Source organism: Arachis ipaensis, chromosome B8, assembly GCF_059453495.1.
Source record: "Arachis ipaensis isolate K30076 ecotype BB chromosome B8, ASM5945349v1, whole genome shotgun sequence".
Lineage (NCBI taxonomy): Eukaryota > Viridiplantae > Streptophyta > Magnoliopsida > Fabales > Fabaceae > Arachis > Arachis ipaensis.
In genome coordinates this window covers 137,118,337-137,139,159 of record NC_142443.1, presented here as the reverse complement: position 1 = coordinate 137,139,159, position 20,823 = coordinate 137,118,337, and the positions used below count along the sequence as shown (strand labels likewise).

The window sequence follows — 20,823 nt, the reverse complement described above, 5'->3', positions numbered from 1 at the left end:
GGCGGCTATTAGTACAAAGCTACTGGTGATGAAGTTCATCACCGATGACGGATCCGTAGGATCCATCAAAGGCAACTTGGAAACAGCGATCGCCTGCGACCACGCCAGCCTTTCTCTCAGGAAGAAGTCCAAAGAAGCATCTGGGGTCTTTCTTGCCGACCTAGACGCCAGGATAGACGACAAACCCAGACCAGAGACAGAAGGAGACTTGGAAAAGTTCAGGGTCGGCGAGGAGGACGATAAATTCACATTCATAAACAGAAACCTCCCCCATGAGTTGAAGGAGCCTTTGATGGAAATGATCAGGGTTAATGCCGACCTCTTTGCCTGGACGCCTGCCGATATGCCCGGGATAGATCCCCAGCTCATATCGCATCATCTGGCCATCAAGGCGGGAACCAAACCAGTGGCCCAGAGGAAGAGAAAAATGTCGCAGGAAAGGGCAGAAGAGGTAGCCAGGCAGACGGCTAGCCTCCTAGAAGCAGGGTTCATCCGGGAATTGGACTACTCGACCTGGTTGTCGAATGTGGTCCTGGTTAAAAAGCACAATGGGAGATGGAGAATGTGCGTGGACTACTCTGACCTCAACAAGGCGTGTCCCAAGGACTGCTACCCCCTGCCTAATATTGACGCACTCGTCGACGCAGCGGCGGGGTACCGGTATCTGAGCTTCATGGATGCCTACTCAGGATACAATCAGATACCGATGCACCGACCTGACGAGGAAAAAACGGCGTTCATAACGCCAGGAGGAATCTATTGTTACAGAGTAATGCCTTTTGGTCTGAAGAACGCTGGGGCCACATACCAAAGGCTGATGAATAAGATATTCAGCGAACTCATAGGCAAAACAGTAGAAGTCTACGTGGATGACATACTCGCGAAGACCGCACGACCCGACGACCTTCTGAGCGACCTTGATGGGGTTTTTTCGTCCCTCCGACAGCACGGCATGAGACTTAATCCGCTCAAGTGTACGTTTGCCATGGAGGCCGGAAAGTTCCTGGGATTTATGATCACTCAAAGAGGAGTGGAAGCCAACCCCGAGAAGTGCCAAGCAGTTCTCCAGATGAAGAGCCCGGGTTGTATCAAAGACGTACAACGACTTACCGGGAGGTTAACGGCTTTATCCCGATTCCTCGGCGCGTCGGCAGCAAGAGCCCTACCTTTCTTCAATCTAATGAGAAAGGGAATGACGTTCGAATGGACCCCAGCGTGCGAAGAGGCATTCAATCACTTCAAGGAGATCTTAGCGGCACCACCAATTCTCGAAAAACCCAGGGCCGGAGAATCACCCTATCTCTACCTATCGGTAACCGAGGAAGCGCTTGCCACAGTGCTCGTTAGAGAAGAGGGTAAGACCCAACAACCCGTTTACTTCGTGAGCAGGGTCCTCCAAGGACCAGAGCTGAGATACAACAAGCTGGAAAAACTGGCACTGGCGCTCCTAGTCTCCTCCCGAAGGTTAAGACAATACTTCCAGAGCCATCGTATAGTCGTGAGGATGGATCAGGCGATTCGTCAAGTACTGCAAAAACCTGACTTGGCTGGTAGGATGATGACCTGGGCTATCGAGCTCTCCCAATATGACCTACAGTATGAACCCCGACATGCAATCAAAGCCCAGGCAATGGCAGACTTTCTGGTTGAGGTGATGGGGGATCCCCTAGAGGAAACGGGCACACGGTGGAGGCTCCACGTGGACGGGGCCTCCAACCAAACGTCCGGAGGAGCAGGAGTCATCTTAGAAAGCCCAGCAGGGGTCATCTATGAGCAGTCGAATAAGTTCAAATTCCCAGTGTCGAACAACCAAGCAGAATATGAGGCTCTCTTGGGCGGACTAATACTAGCTCGGGAAGTCGGGGCGACAAAGGTCGAAGTATGCAGCGACTCACAAGTTGTCACCTCGCAGGTAAACGGAAGCTACCCGGCCCGGGACCCCCTCCTGCAAAAATACTTGGAAAAGGTTAAAGAAATAACAAGTCAGTTCCAGGAGGTCATCGTCCAACACGTCCCAAGAGAAAGGAACACACGGGCGGACCTCCTATCCAAGCTGGCAAGCACAAAGCCAGGATCGGGTAACCGGTCTCTTATCCAAGGCATGGTGAAGGAACCAACGGTCGCCCTCCATTTGACGAAGTCGAGTCCCTCATGGCTAGACCCCATCACCAACTTCCTGGAACTCGGCAAATTGCCTGAAGATGAGAAAGCAGCCAAAGCTTTAAGAAGGGAGGCGGCCAGATACGCAATCATACAAGGACAACTATTCAAAAAGGGACTCAGCCAGCCCCTATTGAAGTGTTTGCACCCCGACCAGACGGACTACGTGCTTAGTGAAGTCCATGAGGGGTGTTGCGGGCACCACATCGGGGGCAAAGCCCTAGCAAGGAAGCTCATCCGAGCCGGGTACTATTGGCCAACAATGATGAAAGACTCAAAGGAATTTTTCAAAAGGTGCATAAAGTGTCAACAAAACGCCAACTTCCACAAGGCACCGGCCTCCGAGCTAAGCTCTCTGACGACTACTCGACCTTTCGCACAATGGGGAGTTGACCTCCTGGGGCCTTTCCCGGTCGGCCCAGGACAAGTCAAATACCTCATTGTCGCCATTGACTACTACACCAAATGGGTGGAGGCTGAACCGCTAGCTACGATAACGTCCTCCAACTGCCGGAAGTTCATGTGGAGGCAGGTGATAACCCGTTTCGGTATCCCGGAGGTAATTATCTCGGATAATGGGACCCAGTTCACGGACAAGAAGTTCATGGAGTTCCTCTCTGGCCTAGGGATAAAACAGAGGTTCTCCTCGGTAGAACATCCCCAAACAAACGGGCAGGTAGTGGCTGCAAACAAAGTCGTCCTTCTTGGTCTAAAAAAATGCCTAGGCGACAAGAAAGGAACATGGGCTGATGAGCTCGCTTCCGTCCTATGGTCCTATCGGACAACCGTGCAAAGCGCCACGGGGGAAACCCCCTTTCGCCTAACATACGGGGTCGATGCTGTGATACCCGTCGAAATCGGCGAACCGAGCCCCCGACTACTACTCGCAGGTATGAGCGAAGCGGTCGAAAAGGACCTGATTGAGGAGACAAGGGAGATGGCTCACTTATCAGAAACGGCGTTGAAACAAAGAATAGCCCTGCGTTACAACGCTAAAGTCCACAAACGAGATTTCGAGGAAAGGGACCTCGTCCTGCGACGCAACGATGTCGGCGCACCAACCCCAGGGGAAGGAAAGCTGGCGGTGAACTGGGAAGGTCCCTACAGGGTAAGGGAGGTTCTCGGCAAAGGTGCTTACAAGCTCGAAAGACTCGACGGCAAGGAAGTACCCAGAACATGGAACGCAGGTAACCTAAAGAGATTCTACTCATGACCTAACGGCTCGCCGACCAGGGAGCCTAACCAGATAGTTGATACTTGCCCTGTCCACATGTTAATTTACCTTGTCTATTCACTTTATCAAATACTTGCCCAGCTGACGATTAATTTTTACTTGTTAAAATTTTTACCTACCTATTGCTCCCCAATATGCGCTTGACACGATTGATCTCTAAAACGGCATCCCGGGACTGATCACCCCGGGAGCCAGACGGATCACAGCCATAATTAACTCGGCGACAACACGACCAAACCGGTCCGAACCGTTACTGACGTAAAAACGGCAAAACGGGCACAAGCAATAAGCCCGCCCCGGAAACGCGGTAACAAAAATAATCCAACAAGCAAGACGAAAGACAATAACGGCAACACGACCAAACGACGAAACGAGCGTAAATTACAAAGCAACCAAATAAGCATAACTTATAAAGTGTCAAAACATGGGATGGACAAGCGAATTGTTCAAAACAAACAAACGACAAATACGCAAAGTTACAAGGTATCACTTCCTCGGCATATCCACAATCTTGCCATCTTGAATCATTTTGAAAACCCCGATAGTAGAGGTGTCGAAGTCGGGAGCCACAATCTTCACTTGAGCCTTCAGGGCATCTTCAGTCATAGTAATTGCATTCTTCCCCTGCTCCTTGGTCGCCTTCAACTTCTTTTTGAGCCCCTCGACTTCCGACCTAGCGGCCTCGGCCAACGAGACGGCTTTATCACGCTCTTTTTCCAAGGCCGCCACCCGACCCTGGGCAGAGTTCAACTGGCCCTCCAAGGTCATCTCCCGTTCGGTTAGGCGGGCCACCGACTCGTCCGAAACTTTCAACTTCTCGGCAGCAGACGTCGCCTTTTCCTCCGAAACTTTGAGCTTCTCCGCCGTCTCAGACAACTGGCCCTGGAGCTGCTCAACATGGGCTTTGAAATCATTGTTGGCTTTAACAGAGGACTCGAGCTTCCTCCGGAGGGCCTGCATCCCCGACAACTCAAACTCGGCCTTTCGAGCTATCACGGCCCCCCGGAGCAAAGTCCGATACATCCATCTAGCATGCCCAGCCAGTTCAGTGCCAAGAAAATGTTCCTCCGTCCCGGGGATCAGTTGGGAGTCTATAAACCTTGTAGCATCAAAATTCCTCTCCATGATACTAAGGGCCCCCTCCGGGCTGGTTGACGACCTTCGCCTTTTGGGAGTATGGACAAGCTCCAAGTCATTGTCTTCTTGACGGGAAGCGGTTGAGTGCTCGCCAGTCGCCTCCTCGGGAATAGGAGAACCCTGCTCCTCGATAGGCCTTTTTCCCGCCGCAACGGCCCCCCGAGGAGAAGGCTCACCCTGACCCTCAGTCTCCACGGCTGGACCTTTCGACTTCCTGGCCTGATCCTCAGCCTTCCCGGCATCTTTCTCAGCTTTCTCGTCGTCACTATCTTCGAAAAAGGTCTTCATCAAATTTTCAAGCCCGACCACAGTGGCAGACATTTCCACTACAGCAAACAACAGACGCATTAGTCGTTAAATCGGATAAAGAAAACAACAATAAACGCAAAGGCAAGCAAATAAGACAACTCACGGATATAGCTCCTGGCGGCCTCCCGTTCACCCATAAGAAGATGAGGGTTCACGGGGTTCTTTTCAAAAATGGCAAAAAGTACGTCAGCTATTTGCTTATCTACAGGCGACAACCTCTTGTACGTCACCTTGATGAAGGGATTCGACCCCGCCCCAAAACTCCAGTAAGTCGGGATAAGGCGCTCCCCCTCTAACAACAACCAAAAGGGGTGACGACCTTTGACGGGACGGACTTTGAAATACTTGTCTTTGAAACCATGGTAGGAGTCCTCAAAGAGGCCAAAAATTCTCCTACCCTGGCCAGAACGGAAAGAGAGAAATCCTTTCCTCGCCTTCCCCTGCTTGGAAGGGTTGGTAAGGTTGAAGTAAAAGAGGAAGACGTCTACTGACACCGGCAGCTCTAGGTACTCGCAAACCATTTCGAAACAGCGGATCGAGGCCCAACTGTTCGGATGGAGCTGAGAGGGGGAGACGGATATCCGGTTTAAGAGCGCCATTTGAAAATCGGAGAACGGTATCCGAACGCCAACTTGTGTGAACATAGACTTGTAAAATCAAATCCAATCGGGGACACGAGGAGAATGGAAGTTGAGTTCATAAATACGCTCGTTGGGGGCAGGAACAATGGTCTCATAGTTGGCCTCCTCGTCCGTCCCCCCACACAAGTGGCCTGCTCGCCGGAACTCGGTCAACTCCTCCAAATCCATTTGGTTGGGCGACTCCTTTATATCGTCAGTCACCCAAGCATACGGGTCATAGGCCGCGCCAGATGCAGAAGCCCGGGAGACAATGCGAGGCATACCTACAGCGGGGTACCACTCCGTCAGTCTATGAGGTCGGGAGCCCATAAAAACCCAGAAACTACACCTTTTCAAACTCAAATCATGGCCAAATACGGTTAAAAGCTACGCCTATCACGCAAATCACCTAAAACCTACCCAGGAATGGTACCCCTCCCTTAATTCATCTACCCCACCATTGGAAAGTCATTCAGCAAAAGTAAACCAAGCATGCAGCAATCGCAAACAACAACTACGTAGCAGTAAAACATAGCGTAAACACAAGGGAATAGGAAGCAAGAATTACCTGAATTGGTTGCAGGAGCTTGAGAGAAAAAAGGAGGCACGAGAGGGCTCGAACAAGAAATTTTAGATATCAGGGAGAGAGGAAGGTGAAAATAGCAAGGGTAGGAGGAAAAGAGAAAGAAACTGTTTAAAAACCACCACAAGGAGCGCGAAAAGAGACAAGGGCAAAATGGTCTTTGCGCACGGGGTTTTTTAACTCATTATGAGCATTTAATGCTCAGCGCGAAGAACGAAGCGACGAACGAACGCCTCAGCAGACCAAGAGACACGCGCACAAGAGACGCGCCTCTCCCACGGTCAGCCGACTCGGCGACAACGCACGAACAAGGACCTCACGCGCCACCAATCGCCTCACGACCATCACTGGTGCGTCGGGGGCACTGTTACGGCCCAGGATTCCTGCGGGTCAACCCGAACCGAGCTCCACCCGGCCCGGCTACGCGCTTCTCAACCGACCCGGACACGCGTCCCGTACAGCTCTCCCGCAGCTATGGGACAGCGTCCTTGAGAATATGGGCCTGCCCTCCAAAGGGGCCCACTACTGACATATATATATGGGGAAGACTGGCTCTTCTCCCGAGGTATGTCACATTCCTACACCACCCTCTTTTCGCCTGCACATATTCTGACAAGAGCGTCGGAGTGTCTTTGCAGGTGGCACCCCCCTTCTTCTTTACACGAAGTGCTCGGGACCTCGCACCTCCCGGACCGGAAGATCGCGACCAGACGAGCCCCTTCCATCACTCCGGATCCTGACCTGAACCGTCCGGTAACCGACCTACCGAACAGGTTTAAGTATATCAATCTAGAGAGGAAAATAAAATAACCATCTCTTTGGGGTTTCGGTGAGTTGGACGTGGAAAAAGACGAGTTTGCCGTTATAATAGATGTCAACTACTAAGATGAGTTCTGAAACGGGCGACGGCGGTGGTTTTTGTTGGGAATATTAAGATGGGAAGATAACAAAATTTTAATTGTGTTTTTGGTTTTAAGATATAATTAGATCGTTTTTTTTAGAGGGATATTTATTCCCATACTTAGTTGTTATTGGGTTGATGACAATACTCTCCTAAAATACAATGAAATCAATGAATTTTTTAATTAGTAATAGTAAAAAATTCTTAACTCTCTTGAACAAAAAACATCTCTTAATAGTTGAGTAAGAATGTATATTTAGTATTTGTGTATTTTTAATAGTGGATAAAAATTTATTTATACATATTGCATATAGCAATTATGATTAGTTACGCATATAAATGGTTATGTCTTTTCTATTGGCAATAGATATAATGTTTTGAACATATATAATTTTTAAAAAATTGTGTCCCTTAAACCAATAGACATAATATTTTAAATATACACAATAAATATAATGTTTTGAACATACACAATTCTTAAAGAGTTATGTTTCTTTAACCAATAAACACAATATTTTAAATATACACAATCTTTAAAAAATTATATTCTTTCGACCAAATGATACTAAATGATTAATAACCGTTTATTAATATTAATAATAGGAAAAGTATAGGGTACCAACATATTATCTACCAACTTCTACCAACTCTTATTTATAATTGTATTTCATGGAAGTGTGTTCGTGGATGTGTCTAATAATTAATATATTTTAAATACATATATAAAGAGACACATCCAGAAAATATATCTATAAAGACACTTCTATTAAACACAGCTATAAAAAAGACATTTTTATTAGACACATCCACGAACACATTTCTATGAAACACAATTATAAATAAGAGTTGGTAGAAGTTGGCAGATATGTTGGTAACGTAGTGGAACCGTTAATAATAATATTAATAATATTAATTAATTAAATTTGTAAATATATTTCAGTTTTTCGTTGTTGTTGTTGTTATGGAGGACGAAAGGGTGAAGGGAAGGAAAGGAGTCGAAGAAGATGGAGCGGTGTTGATGGGAGAGGGTGGTGGTTTTTGGTTGTAGCATACATGGAACTTGAAGTGTTTGGCCTTCTGATGCTGCACCAAGACCTTCTCATAGTTGAATCTTCGATTGTAGTAATAGCACCACACCTTGAACGAAACTCCCTTCTTACCCATCTTGATTCACGATAAAATTTAGGGTTTAGGATGAGTGATGATTATGATGGTAGTGATGATAATAATTGAGGATGAGAGAGTAGTGATTAGGAAGAATTTGGATGATAATGGAATAATTTAAAATTGAGAAAGTGATAGTGTGAAATAAAATAAAAAATTAGAATTAGATTATATTAAAAAATATTTTTAAAATTTTAAATAATTTTTTAAAATTTAAATAATTTGTTGACAAAAATTTATATATTTTTTATAAATAAAAATAAAATTTTTGTTTTTTAAATCAATTTATTAGTATTTTAAATTTTTATGAATAAAAATGATCATTTATAAAAAAAAAAAAAAAATGCTTCTTGCAGGTTACAACTTACAACTTACAAGGAGCTCAAACCCATCATAATTTCGGGTTCCACCATAAGCCCCATTTTTGACATTACAATAAAAACATTTTCATATATAAATTTCTCACCCTCTTATAAATCATTTATTAATAATAGTGTCAAAAACAATTAGATACATATTGATTATCTACAAAACGTAACTCTTTGTTATATATATATTGTATGTATTCGTGCCATATGCACGAAAAATATGTTTTTTTATTTATATTTAAAATATGTTTTTAAACAAAATATCATGAATATATTTAACTTATATAAAATAATTTTATATTTTTTGTTATTTATATAAATACTAAACAGTGATATAAAATAAAAAAAATTATCATAATAATAATATATATTAATTATATCTTTAATATTTTATATGTGTTATAAAATTTTATTTTGATCATAACAAATACTATAAATTTTGGTTTTAGAATTTATACTCATAAACCGTAAATAAAACACTCTATATATAGTACTCATGGAGATATACAAAAGAATTATTGTAATTATTAAAAATATATAATATAAAATATTATGATTATCGGCGACAAATCTTACCATAATTAATTATTAAATGCTAACAAATATAATTATTTAAAATTGATACTTTTAAAAAAAAAAAGAAATAGAAAAGAGAGGCAAGCATATTGATACCAAAATAGGTAAGGTCAATATGCTTGGTGCCAACATAAATATTATATAAATATTAATTATGTATAATTGATAATTATATTATAATGATTGATAATTAGAATAATTGATAATTAGTATAATTATTTTTTAAATATTGATTTTTATATAATATAAAGAATATATATTTTTTTTAAAATAATTTGAGAAGAGACATATGTATATTGACATAAGAATGTGCCACACATCAGCATGTTTGGCGCTAATATAAATATCATATGAATATTAATTATGTATTATAATTTACAATTATATTATAATGATTGATGAATGATAGTTACTTAATTAATATAATTAGAATTATTGATAATTAGTATAATATTTATTAAATATTGATTTCATAAAATTATAAAGGAGATATTTTTTTAAAATAATTTAAGAAGAGGGAGATATGCATACTGACACTAGAATGCGTCAAATCAGCCTTTTTAGCGTCAGAATACAACCATTCTAAAATAATATAATAATTTCAGCTTGAAAATAGTAGATATTATTATATTATTGTTATTTTGCTTAGATTTTAGTTTTTGACTTTAGAAGTGTCAACCAAACTTGTATCACAATTTCAATTAAGGATTAGATATGATTTTATCTTCTCAAAAAATCAGCTAAAAATTTTGCATTGATATCGAAAAAAATGATCTCATAAATTCTTTATTAATGTGAAAAATTTAAAATGGATGCATTACTACAACAATTTTGCAAAAAAAAAATTTACAAAAAAATTCTAAAGCAATTCAAGATGACAGAATTTGAATGCTTGAAAATTAGAAAGAAATAACAAAAAGAAAGCAAGAAATAAAGCGAAAAACATCATCTAAAAAAAAGAAAAACAAAATAAAAATGGTTGTCAAAGTTTACATGTATCTGCACTCAAATCATTCTCAATCTTGTCAATGTGACTTACGAATTCTTCAGAACGTATATGCATTTGTGAGTTACAGAATGGAACTCCCTTTTCCGATTTTCAAATCTTTTATTTATAGATGAACATCTTTGTTTAAAATGGTTTTTTATTTGGAGGCTAAGTACTTCTACCCACGTTTTGCGAAAAACAATTTTCCTTAGATGCCTCTCTTCAACTCACGTTTTGAAAAAGGAAAAGTAGTTATCCGTTTCACTATTTTTTGCTTTCTATGTACTCAAGTTTTAGATTTAAGCACGTTTTCCCTAATCCAAATTCCTCTTCTCAATTCAATTCTGCTCTCTCAGCTTCAAGGATGCATACATATAGTTTGGCTAATAAGTGTATTTTTGTAGACTTTTAATTTTGTTTCCCTACTTTTTGAGTAGACCTTTCTCTTTTTCTACGTGGAATTTAGTCACTTTTTTCGACTTCATCAATTTTACTTTTACCATGAGAGCTTATTTTTTGACCTTATTGTATAACTCTTTTAGATAAGTTGATTTCGACTTCCTGATCTTTGCATTTAGAGTAAAGGACAATTTCGTCCCTGACCTTTTTTTTCGCGGACATTTTCGTCCCCGAGGATTAGGAAATACTTAAATGTCCCTGACCCCGTTAAAAAGTAGACATTTTTACCCCTCCATTTGAGTGTCTCCGTTTAGGGTTGACGGAAAATGGTGACGTGGCTCCGTGGCGCTGACCTGGCCGTAACGGGTTGCCACGTCGGCTAGGCTTTGTAAAAGAGGACAAATATGTCCCCAGAGCCCAAAACGCAGCCGTTTCTCCCCAACCTTTCGAAACTAAGCACAACTGACCCACGCAATACACATAACACCAAGACGATCAAAATTCCTCCCCCTGTTTCTCCCTCCAAAAATTGCACTACGTGGAAGAGCAATCGGTGTTCGGTGAGTAAGCTGTCGGAGGCAAGAAAGAAGGTTACCGTGGAGGTTAGCACCGCCGCCTATCTTTCAAGGTAAGATCGCCCTCCTTACTCCTGAAGTTTCTGTAGTTTGTAGTAAGGGTGAAGTGATCATGCGTGCATGTTGACAGTGTGTGTAATAGAGGTGTAATGAGGGCAAAAAATGGTTTTTAGAGCATGGTGTCTAGTAGTAGTCGTAGGAGGTACTGTGTTAGGGCAAAGGGGGATTTTCTAATAAATTTTGAATGTAATGTAGTACTCACACATAGTTGTTTCTTGGTAATTTTCAGATGGTGGATGTTTTTGTGGTGCCAGTTTTTCACCACGGTGGTAGCTTCGTGAGAGGTAGTGATGGTGTTCTTGTTTATCAGAATGGTAAAGAAGAGAGGTTCCCGGAGATGGACCTAGATTTTGTGAACTTCGGAGACCTTGTAACCTTATTTAAGGGTTTGGGATACCAGTCCTACAAGGCAGTATACTGGTATGATCGAACAAGTGGGTTGCTTGAGTCTGGGCTGAACGAGTTAACCGGGGACGCAGGGATCAATGCAATGTGGGAGAATTTAGTGAAGTACCAACAGAGTCTTGAGTTCCACATTTATTTTGACCACCCCGTTGATGCTCCGGAGGTAGTGGATGATGCTGGCAAGGATGGTGACGATGAAGTGGATGTGGATGAAATATTAAAGGAATTGAAGACATCCTCTTCATCGGATGATGGGTATGAGAGCACCGAAGATGTATTATATACCTCCACCAGCTGGGTTGGAGAGTGATGGAAGTGATTCTGAGAGTAGTATAAGGGGTGTTGGTGGCAAGAGAAAAAGAGTAAGGGAGCCAAGAAAGAAGGTGATAACCCCAAGAAGAAATTCACAAAGAGACAAGGGATGAAGGATAAGTATAAGAAGGGTAAGAAGAAGGTGCAAGATGGTAAAAGGGAGCATCCAACTGGAGAAGATAGCGGTCAGACTAAAAAGGGGGCAGCTGGTGAAGCTGGTTTAGGGTCTGCTGCTGGGCCTAGTGATGGAGGAGGTGGTGGTAATAGGCCTGGAGTGGATAATGCAGGGAGATACTATGTAAGTGAAGTCCCCACAGAGCCTGAGAAAATCATGTTTGAGTACGAGTCGGAGGAATTGCACACACCTATGGGATCCGATGATGAAGGTGAAGGCCACAAGTTTCCAGAGTTTGACGATGACTATGCTCATGGTCAAGGCAGATTTGAGTTAGAGATGAGGTTTGCAAGTGTTGAACGGTTTAAAGATGTGGTGAAGGACTCATTCATTGCTGAAGGTAGGGAGGTTAAGTGGATCAAGAATGATAGGGAGAGAGTGAGAGTGGGCTGCAGGGATGAAGAATGCAATTTCTTGGTTCATCTTTCTTACAACAAAACTCTGCAATGTTACCAAATTAAGACCTACCAACCAGAGCATAGTTGTGCAAGGGATTTAGGGAGTAACGCAGCAGACCAGCATTGGATCAGCAGGAAAATTGTGAAGAGGATGGCTACCCACCCACACATGACTACTAGGGAGGCAACTGAATTCCTAAGGGAGGATTTTTCTCTTGCTCCCCATCCTAAAATGGTGTATAGAGCAGTGGTTGAGGCCAGGGATAAGATTATGGAAAACGAGAAGGAACAATACAATAGGACAAGGGATTATTGTGAGCAGATTTTAAGTTCTAATCCAGGATCTACTGCAAGGTTGGAACTTATGACAATTCCAGAAGCTCTCCCTGTTTTCGACAAGATATACATATGCTTAGATGCCTGTAAGCGAGGGTTCAAGGAAGGGTGTAGGCCTTTGCTGCACCTGGATGGATGCTTTCTCAAGACATACTACATGGGGTGGCTTCTATCAGCAGTTGCCCAAGACGCAAACAACCAATTTTATGTGGTTGCATATGGGGTTGTGAGGGCTGAGACGAAGGATGCCTGGAAATGGTTCCTGACTAACCTTCAGGCAGACATAGGAGACGACGCAAACCATGGCTGGAACTTCATTTCAGATCAGCAAAAGGTATGATGTTTTATTGGTTCATTCTTGCACACTTACTATATATTTGCAGAGTTGTAAATGTTGGCTGCTCATGTTCAATGCAGGGTTTACTCCCTGCCTTAAAGGAAGTCATGCCAAAAGCCAGGCACAGGAACTGCGTGATGCACATGTGGAAGAACTTCGTTAATAGATTCAAAGATCTATACATAAGAGAGGTTTTCTGGGAGTGTGCCAGATGCACAACAGTTGCAGAGTTCAAAGACTGTATGGAAAGGCTGAAGGCAGTGAATCAGGGGGCTTGGGAATACCTCTCCAAGTTTGAGCCAGAGACATGGGTCAAGGCTTATTTTTTGCATGGGCCGAAAGTTGATAACCTCACCAACAACATGTGTGAGGTGTTCAATGCCAAAATCGTTAACTATCGCTGTAAGCCAATCCTCACTATGTGTGAAGAGATCAGGTGTTACCTGATGAGAAGGATGGTAAACCACAAGCGGGTGTTGGAAAATCACCCTGGTAAACTAGCACCAGTGCAGCAAAAACGGATGGAAAAATTACTTACTCTTAGCACAAAGTGGGTGGCAGAGTGGGTTGGAGATAATGAAAGAAAAAGGTTTGAGGTGAGCCGCAAAGGAATCAAGGTTGATGTGGACCTGATTAGATACACATGCTCCTGCAATCGATAGCAACTTACTGGTAATTGTTTGTTCACCTAAAATTGTCAACTGCTTATTCACATGTAATTTACCTTTTCTATACTCTGAGTTAAGCCTGAATACATTTTTTGGGTAGGGATGTCATGCACACATGCACTTGCTACTATAATGAAAAGGCGTGACAGGGCAGAAGATTACGTGCACCCCTGGTTGTGTATGGAATCACTTAAGAGGACTTATTCACATTGCATCAAACCAGTCCTCAGCGCAGAATTCTGGCCCCGAACTGAATACTCACAACCAGAACCCCCCATCATCAAGAGACCTATTGGCCGGCCAAAAGTTCACAACAGACAGAAAGATCCTGCTGAGCCATTGATGCAAGGAGGAAAATTGAAGAAGTCATTCTCCGTGGCTTGCAGTAAGTGTGGTGAAAAGGGCTACAACTACAAAACCTGCAAAGGAGCTCCATCAAACCCCAATTGGAAGCCGAAAACAAAGAAGCCTAAGAAGAAAGAAGGAGGCAGCTCTCAACAACTGGTTGTGCTTCCTTTGTCACAGTCAGCTCCAACTGCAGGGGTAAGTTTGCATTCCCTATTTCTGGTTTGAATAACACACTCTTGTGGAATTGCTGATTTAGAAATAACTTTATCAGGGACTAATATGTCTTACTATCTAATAGGTTAGGGATTAATGAGTATTAGTATGGAATTCCTAAAGGATCAATATGTCTTAGTATAGAAAACCTAGGGGACTCATCTGTCTTATTATCATGCTGATTGATCATGTTCATTAACTCTCCAGGATTCTTCAAGTAGCCAACCAAGCAATACAACACCCCTGCAACAACCAACTACTGTAACTATTTAGTTTCTTGTCTTTGTGATCAATTAGATATATGACTTGTTTGAAACCAGTTGATGTGCTTTATTTTTACCCCATTTTTTGGTCTGCTATTGCGTGCAAGTTACGGGTGCAGCTGCACCAAACCCTGCAAATGTTGCACCAGCTCCATCCAGGTTTACTAGATCCACACTTGTGATACCAACCCCGGGAGCAACAGTCACTCCATTCAGGCCACCCGCCCCGACAACAACCCCTCCAAGTAAAGTTCCAGGCAAGGTTCCATCGATGGTTAACAACACTTCTCGCCCTAAACCTTCAAAATTCATACCAAAGCAGAAGATCTTCAGGCCACCGGCACCACTGATTCAAGGATAATCTAGCACACCGCAAGTAGCACCAGCTCAGGAAGTCTCCAAAACAACAACATCAACTGACCAAACATCTAAGGAATCAACATGACTGACAGCTGACGATATTATGCTTTTTTTTTTTTTGGTTTAGCTATGACCCAATGTAACTGATAACCAGAAATTCTAGATACTATTTCCTATTTTTGGTTTGGGTCTTTATTTTGGTTCAAACAATACTTGTGAAGTAACAAGATGTTAATGGTAGAAAAACATACTACTTTCCTTTTATTTTGATGTTAATGGTTGAAAGTTTGATCTCTTGTAACTTTGCCAATTTTATGTACATGTTAATGGTTGAAAGTTTGATTTCCTGTTACTTTCCCAACTTTCTTTTCATACACACATAATCATAAAAATGACCCAAACATATGTCAGATACACAAATGATTAATACATTTCATTTTCACCATTTGGCCGGTCTTACATCATTTCTTATAACTAAATAATGTAAATATTAGCAATACAAACATCACACATATGCTCCACCCAATTGGATTTTTCTTAACCTCTAACCCTTCTATCCTCTTCTCCAGCAACCTTATCCTCTTTTCCATATCTTTGTTCCAGTGATGCTCTTCACCATGCAAAATTTGCTCATGCCCCAGGTACCTTGTAACACCAACACCAAGACCAGCTATGTGCTCGTCCAGCCACAGAAAATACTTGCACCATGGTTGTCTAACCTACACAAAATCAATCCTCAAAGTTCAGAAAATCAGGAATTGAGAATAAACCCTACCACAAACGGAGTTACACAGATTTTCGTTGCATACCTTATAAAAGGGACATCCCAGAAACAATCTCTTCGGATTTCTGGTCGTCCTCGACATGAACAAGATTGCGTTTTCTCCACAGAAGCACTTTGGTGACACGCACTCTTTTCTATCATTGGCGGTCGGAACTGGGCCTCTTCTCGAGCTTGAGGACACACCTTCGGATGCCATGGTCGGAATGCTCCCTTTCTTCTTTCTCCCACATCACCCTCCTAATGCATTCGAAGCATTAGGGCTCCAGGATTTCATAGGTTGGGGATGACTGAGAAACGGCAGCATTTTTGTGTTCGGGGACTATTTTGTCCTCTTTTTAAAACCACATCCGACGTGGCAGCCCGTTAAGGCCAAGTCAGCGCCACGGAGCCACGTCACCGTTTTCCGTCAACCCTAAACAGAGACACTAAAACGGAGGGGTAAAAATGTCTACTTTTTAACGGGGTCAGGGACATTTAAGTATTTCCTAATCCTTAGGGACGAAAATGTCTGCGGAAAAAAAGGTCAGAAACGAAATTGTCCTTTACTCTTGCATTTATTTACTCACAAGATGAGGTAAACCCTTTTTAATTACATAAAAATTTTAATTTAACTCCTTTAAAATATTTAATTTAATCTCTTCTATATTACAAAATTAATTTTTGTCCTTCTCTAAAATTTAGTCTAACTCTGTCCCTATCTTAGAAGTTTATCGTTGAAATGGACATAAAATTTGGACTGCCTAATGACTTAAACTAGAAGCATTGTAATTGTCATCTTTCAAAGCGATGCCTTCCTCCCATTCAGATTAAGAAAAGCAGTGAAAACAGAGTTTCACCTGCAATAATACCGAGTAAGAAATCTAATTTAATGATGCAAAATTTTGCACCAATTTGGTTGGACATCACGTAAAACAAAGATAAAAAATAGTCTTTCCTTTGTCCCCTTTACACATAAAGTCGTGCTGCCTTATTATGAGAAATTAAACCAAACTAATCATGCTTTGCTCATAATAACGCTTGCAAATGGAGAATTTAATCATACTTTACCTCAGTCAATGTTTGAGGACAACTTGACAACTTTCAGTTCCAGCTTAGGTTTATTGTGTTCCCACATTAATATATAGACACTAATTTGCTATTTATTTTGAAAACACAACAATAGATCCTCTTAATTAAAAATTTTATTCAGTAAACAAAGAAAGGAGATAGTAAGTGTGTTATTAGGTAGGATTTGAGGAGGGGAAAAGAATTAATAGCTTAAAATACAATCAATTCAGCTCCTATATCTTTTTTTTCAATAATACTATTAGCTATTCATATAAAATATATACATTAAAAATAAATTAAATATTATATGTATTTATACATAAATATATAATAGTTAACTTAGTTGCATATAGTATTTTTACTTAGGATAAATTACTATAATAAACCAAGTCTAACCCAAAATTATCCAAATTCCCGAAAATAAAAAAAGCTACCTGAATGTCTCAAGTTGCATTTCTATATAAATAGAATTGATTAAATTCGATTTATGCAAATTCGTACTAAATCGAATCCATTAAATTCGAATTGCATGCAAATGAAAATCGTGTATAAATCGAAACTAATGGTTTCAAATTCAATATAAGCACTAAATCGAAACAATGAGATTTGATTTGTATTTGCATGTAAATCGAACTCATTCAGTTCGATTTATAACACCTGAAACAGCAGCCCATGGTAAATCGAAGCCAATAGTTTCGATTTAATGGTTTTTGTAAATCGAAATTCATAGATTCGATTTACAAGCAGCATCTCCCTCAAGTAGTTCAAATCTAATGGATTCGATTTATGCTCAATGTTGCTATATATACAAATCGAATTTTATTCATTCGAACTACAAAACATACAAACTCCACCACCCAGATCCAAAATTTTCGAAAAAGCCGCCCAGAAAAAATCAAAGCTGGACACATGGAAGACGACCTGAATCATCTATATCTGCTAGATGGAGTCGTGCATATTGCTGGCGCCATCCATCTCAAGGTTAGTGAAGAAATTTTCCTTTTTTAAACATAGATTAGTCATTCTAGTAATGTTAATATAAATCGTGTGGCAGTTGGTTAAACTCTTTAATTAGGGATTAGGGAAAAAAATTTTAATATAAGTGTATGTTAGAAGTAATAAGCTATTAAGTGGTTAGATTTTCATAAGTTGAAGTGGTACCTAAGAAGGTTGTTTTGGAATGTAGGATATGTTAGATTTTTGAACTTCTTAGTCTTATGTGTAATGAGACTTGGTTTATGAGTAGCTATAGCTATAAATTTCTTGAGTTCTTTGAAAAAAATAATATAAATATTTTTTGTAATTGTGATTTTTTGAGATAGATAATTATGATTAGAAATGTTAGGATATGTTAGATTTTTTTCACTTTTTAATCATTTTTGTATTCTCTATGTAAACGTGTGGGACTAAATGCTTTGGGTTTTTTATTTTTTATTTTTTATATAATTTGTTCATGAGTTATTCAGGGTTTTGTGTTTGGTTCGATTACTAAAGTTTGGGTGCTATTGTAAACAAGTTTTTAAAGTTAGAGCATGCCATGTTTATCGTTTTCAGATTTTCATGCATTGAAAATTGTATTCTGACAGTTGTGATAAGGAATTTTCTATCTTTGTGCAGCCCCATCGCTGCATCAGCAGCATGAAACGGCAACACGGTATGCCGTTGGACGATAGAATCGTTCCATACTTGTAGATGGCCGATTTATACCATCTTGCAAGACTAAACGAGACTTGGTTTCGACTGGATGAGTCACTAGTCAGTGCATTCATGGAGAGATGACAGCTTGAGACGCACACTTTTCACATGCCGTTCGGGGAGTGCACGATCACGCTCCAGGATGTGGCATACCAGTTAGGGCTCTCGATCGATGATCAGTATATCAGTGGATGCCTTACGGACTTTGCGTGACATATTGAGGGGGGCCGGCCAGCGTGGGTATGATTTGAGGAGCTGTTGGGTGTTTTGCCTCCTGCGAACTGCATCAACAAGTTTACAGTGAAGTGTACATGGTTTCAGGAGATATTTAGTGAGCTGCCGCAGGGGGCAGACGATGAGATGGTAAGGAGGTATGCCCGTGCGTATATCATGATGCTCCTATCCACACAGCTGTTCGGGGATAAGTCAGGTACCCACCTGCATATTCGTTGGCTATCCTATGTTGCCAGGCTAGAGGACATGGGTCAGTATAGCTGGGGGTCTGCTGCACTGTCATGACTATTCAGTTGCATGTACCGTGTGGCGAATAGAAATGTCATCAAGTTGGCCGGTCCACTGCAGCTCCTCCAGTCGTGGATCTTTTGGAGATTCCCTGGATTCCAGCCAGACGGATTTGATGTCTTTTATTGGCCGTTGGCGTCCAGGTACTCTCCCTTTAACTATGCATCATCTTTCTAAAAATATGAGTGTTTACTTTACTGTTAATTAAATGTTTTGCATTTCAGATGGTCAGGTTATCAACCCACGTTGAGCGACAAGGGGCCTCGTGTAGCGCATTGGAGACTTAGGATAGATTTACTCTAGCCCGGGGATGTAAGTATCTTTTGGTTTCAGTATGAACATAACTAAATTAGTATTTCCATCTTTTACTATTTATGTGACTAACGATAACTACTTATATGCACAATTCTTGTGGATGGCGTATAGCTTGCCGGATGTTGTTCAGGTGGGGCATCCCGAGATATTGGAGCCACGACATATGTCGTTGTGGAGGGAGAGGACAGCGTTGATCTATTTTGCTGTCATTGAGTGGCATCCGGTAGATCGGGTGCTGTCGCAATTTGGTGGGATTCAGGGTAGACCTCGTGCTGCCTTGAACATAGATTTTCTGATGTCGGAGGACGGGAGAGACGGAGATTGATGGTTTTCTATAATTCGATCTGAACCCGAAGTGTGCCTTCGTGGCATTCTGCAGTATCTTGATCGAGACGACATCATCAGCTCTAATCATGGGCAGTATGAAAGTCGATATGACATGATAATCAAGCTTCCTGTTATCATTAGATATCGATGTGGCTAGACAAGTGTGGGGACCATTGTATCGTTTTACCTCCCAAATACCTCTGCGCTGGCAGAAGCTAATCCGGATGAGCCATGCGCACCCGCTGCGAAACTCCTTGCACTTGCCATAGTACTTGCGATTATCGGATTTCAATACCTTGTACTCAACCCCAGTCGAATGCTATAAGTCCTCATGTTTAACACGACTTCTTCTTTATCCTGAAACTCCTGACCAACTTGAAATTTAGATACAACTCCTGTATTCTGCGTCTCTCTAGCCTCGAACCCAATAGGTACTCCCGGATCCCCTTGAGGTGCCATGGCATCTAAGCCCAAAGCTGAGAAGTGTGGGGGAAATTAATTAGTACCCGAACTAGATGCTCCCCCATCCGCAGCTGGAGTAGACCGTGGTGTGTCATCGTCACTATCATCTGCTATTGTGGCGGACTCTACATCATCATCATCATCATCGTCATGCAGTGCATCCTCAACCCCATTGGGTACTCCAATCTCTCCAAAGACTGGGATCGTTGTAGGAGAACCGAGCGTCGCAAATGCTACCTCCCCCAACGGTCTAGTCTCACCAACTCCGGCATTATCACTGCGGTTTAGGTTGAGTGCAAAGGAAGGAGAAGCAACTAAAACTGCCTCAGGTGCAATGATCGGCGCAATCGACGAGACACTAACAGGAATGGATCTAGAGCAGGCTGGATGTCCTGAGGATTAAGGATTCCGATTCGAACCTCCAAAACTAGATACCACATCTATAAGCTTAGCCAACAGCTCCGGAGCCCTCACCTCAGAAACTAACAGAGACAATGGTGCAGAACTTGCAAGTCGTTATCACTGCCAATAACAAATGAATCATACTTTACATCATCGCGTAAAATGGATATGGGGATTCTATAGAACAACTTCTCCACCCGTTTGACGCCAAGCAGACCTAGTTTCTGGAGTGTAGTATCCTTAAACTCAGCAAAAGTCATCGAAGGTTTGAGAAAAACACTCAGTGGGTCCTTATCAGTAAACTTAATACCTGATCGCGTGTTTTTCTTAATGGACCCTCTATAGTGCACAAGAACTACAAAATTCTCATCACTAGCCAT

The 20,823-nt window shown here is 41.7% G+C and overlaps 3 protein-coding genes across 3 annotated transcripts; 2 read left to right on the top strand and 1 right to left on the bottom strand.

The window, feature by feature from the left end:
- Window positions 1-343: 343 nt before the first annotated feature.
- On the top strand, window positions 344-3,373 carry LOC148549982 (uncharacterized). Its single transcript, XM_088495888.1, has 3 exons — window positions 344-660; window positions 1,117-1,651; window positions 2,693-3,373. Exons 1-3 carry the CDS (start codon window positions 344-346, stop codon window positions 3,371-3,373), a joined length of 1,533 nt encoding a protein of 510 aa, XP_088352014.1.
- Window positions 3,374-11,900: 8,527 nt separating this feature from the next.
- LOC148549981 (uncharacterized) lies at window positions 11,901-13,699 on the top strand. Its single transcript, XM_088495887.1, has 2 exons — window positions 11,901-13,034; window positions 13,118-13,699. Exons 1-2 carry the CDS (start codon window positions 11,901-11,903, stop codon window positions 13,697-13,699), a joined length of 1,716 nt encoding a protein of 571 aa, XP_088352013.1.
- A 6,168-nt stretch (window positions 13,700-19,867) lies between these two features.
- Window positions 19,868-20,823, bottom strand: LOC107611698 (uncharacterized). Its single transcript, XM_016313598.1, has 3 exons — window positions 20,529-20,823; window positions 20,086-20,424; window positions 19,868-20,055 (listed from the first exon to the last, which is right to left on the bottom strand). The coding sequence occupies exons 1-3, from the start codon at window positions 20,821-20,823 to the stop codon at window positions 19,868-19,870; spliced, it is 822 nt and encodes a 273-aa protein (XP_016169084.1).

What these genes read in the sequence shown, in the direction of transcription:
- LOC148549982 (XM_088495888.1), top strand. Translation starts at nt 344, where the DNA reads ATGCCCGGGATAGATCCCCAGCTCATATCGCATCATCTGGCCATCAAG. An exon ending in GACGCAGCGGCGGGGTACCG is followed by an intron (nt 661 to 1,116) that starts GTATCTGAGCTT and finishes ACTTACCGGGAG; the next exon opens with GTTAACGGCTTTATCCCGAT. An exon ending in TGGCAGACTTTCTGGTTGAG is followed by an intron (nt 1,652 to 2,692) that starts GTGATGGGGGAT and finishes ATGTGGAGGCAG; the next exon opens with GTGATAACCCGTTTCGGTAT.
- LOC148549981 (XM_088495887.1), top strand. Translation starts at nt 11,901, where the DNA reads ATGAAGGATAAGTATAAGAAGGGTAAGAAGAAGGTGCAAGATGGTAAA. An exon ending in TCATTTCAGATCAGCAAAAG is followed by an intron (nt 13,035 to 13,117) that starts GTATGATGTTTT and finishes TGTTCAATGCAG; the next exon opens with GGTTTACTCCCTGCCTTAAA.
- LOC107611698 (XM_016313598.1), bottom strand. Translation starts at nt 20,823, where the DNA reads ATGGCTAGTGATGAGAATTTTGTAGTTCTTGTGCACTATAGAGGGTCC. An exon ending in AGTTCTGCACCATTGTCTCT is followed by an intron (nt 20,425 to 20,528) that starts GTTAGTTTCTGA and finishes CAGGACATCCAG; the next exon opens with CCTGCTCTAGATCCATTCCT. An exon ending in TGGGGGAGCATCTAGTTCGG is followed by an intron (nt 20,056 to 20,085) that starts GTACTAATTAAT and finishes CACACTTCTCAG; the next exon opens with CTTTGGGCTTAGATGCCATG.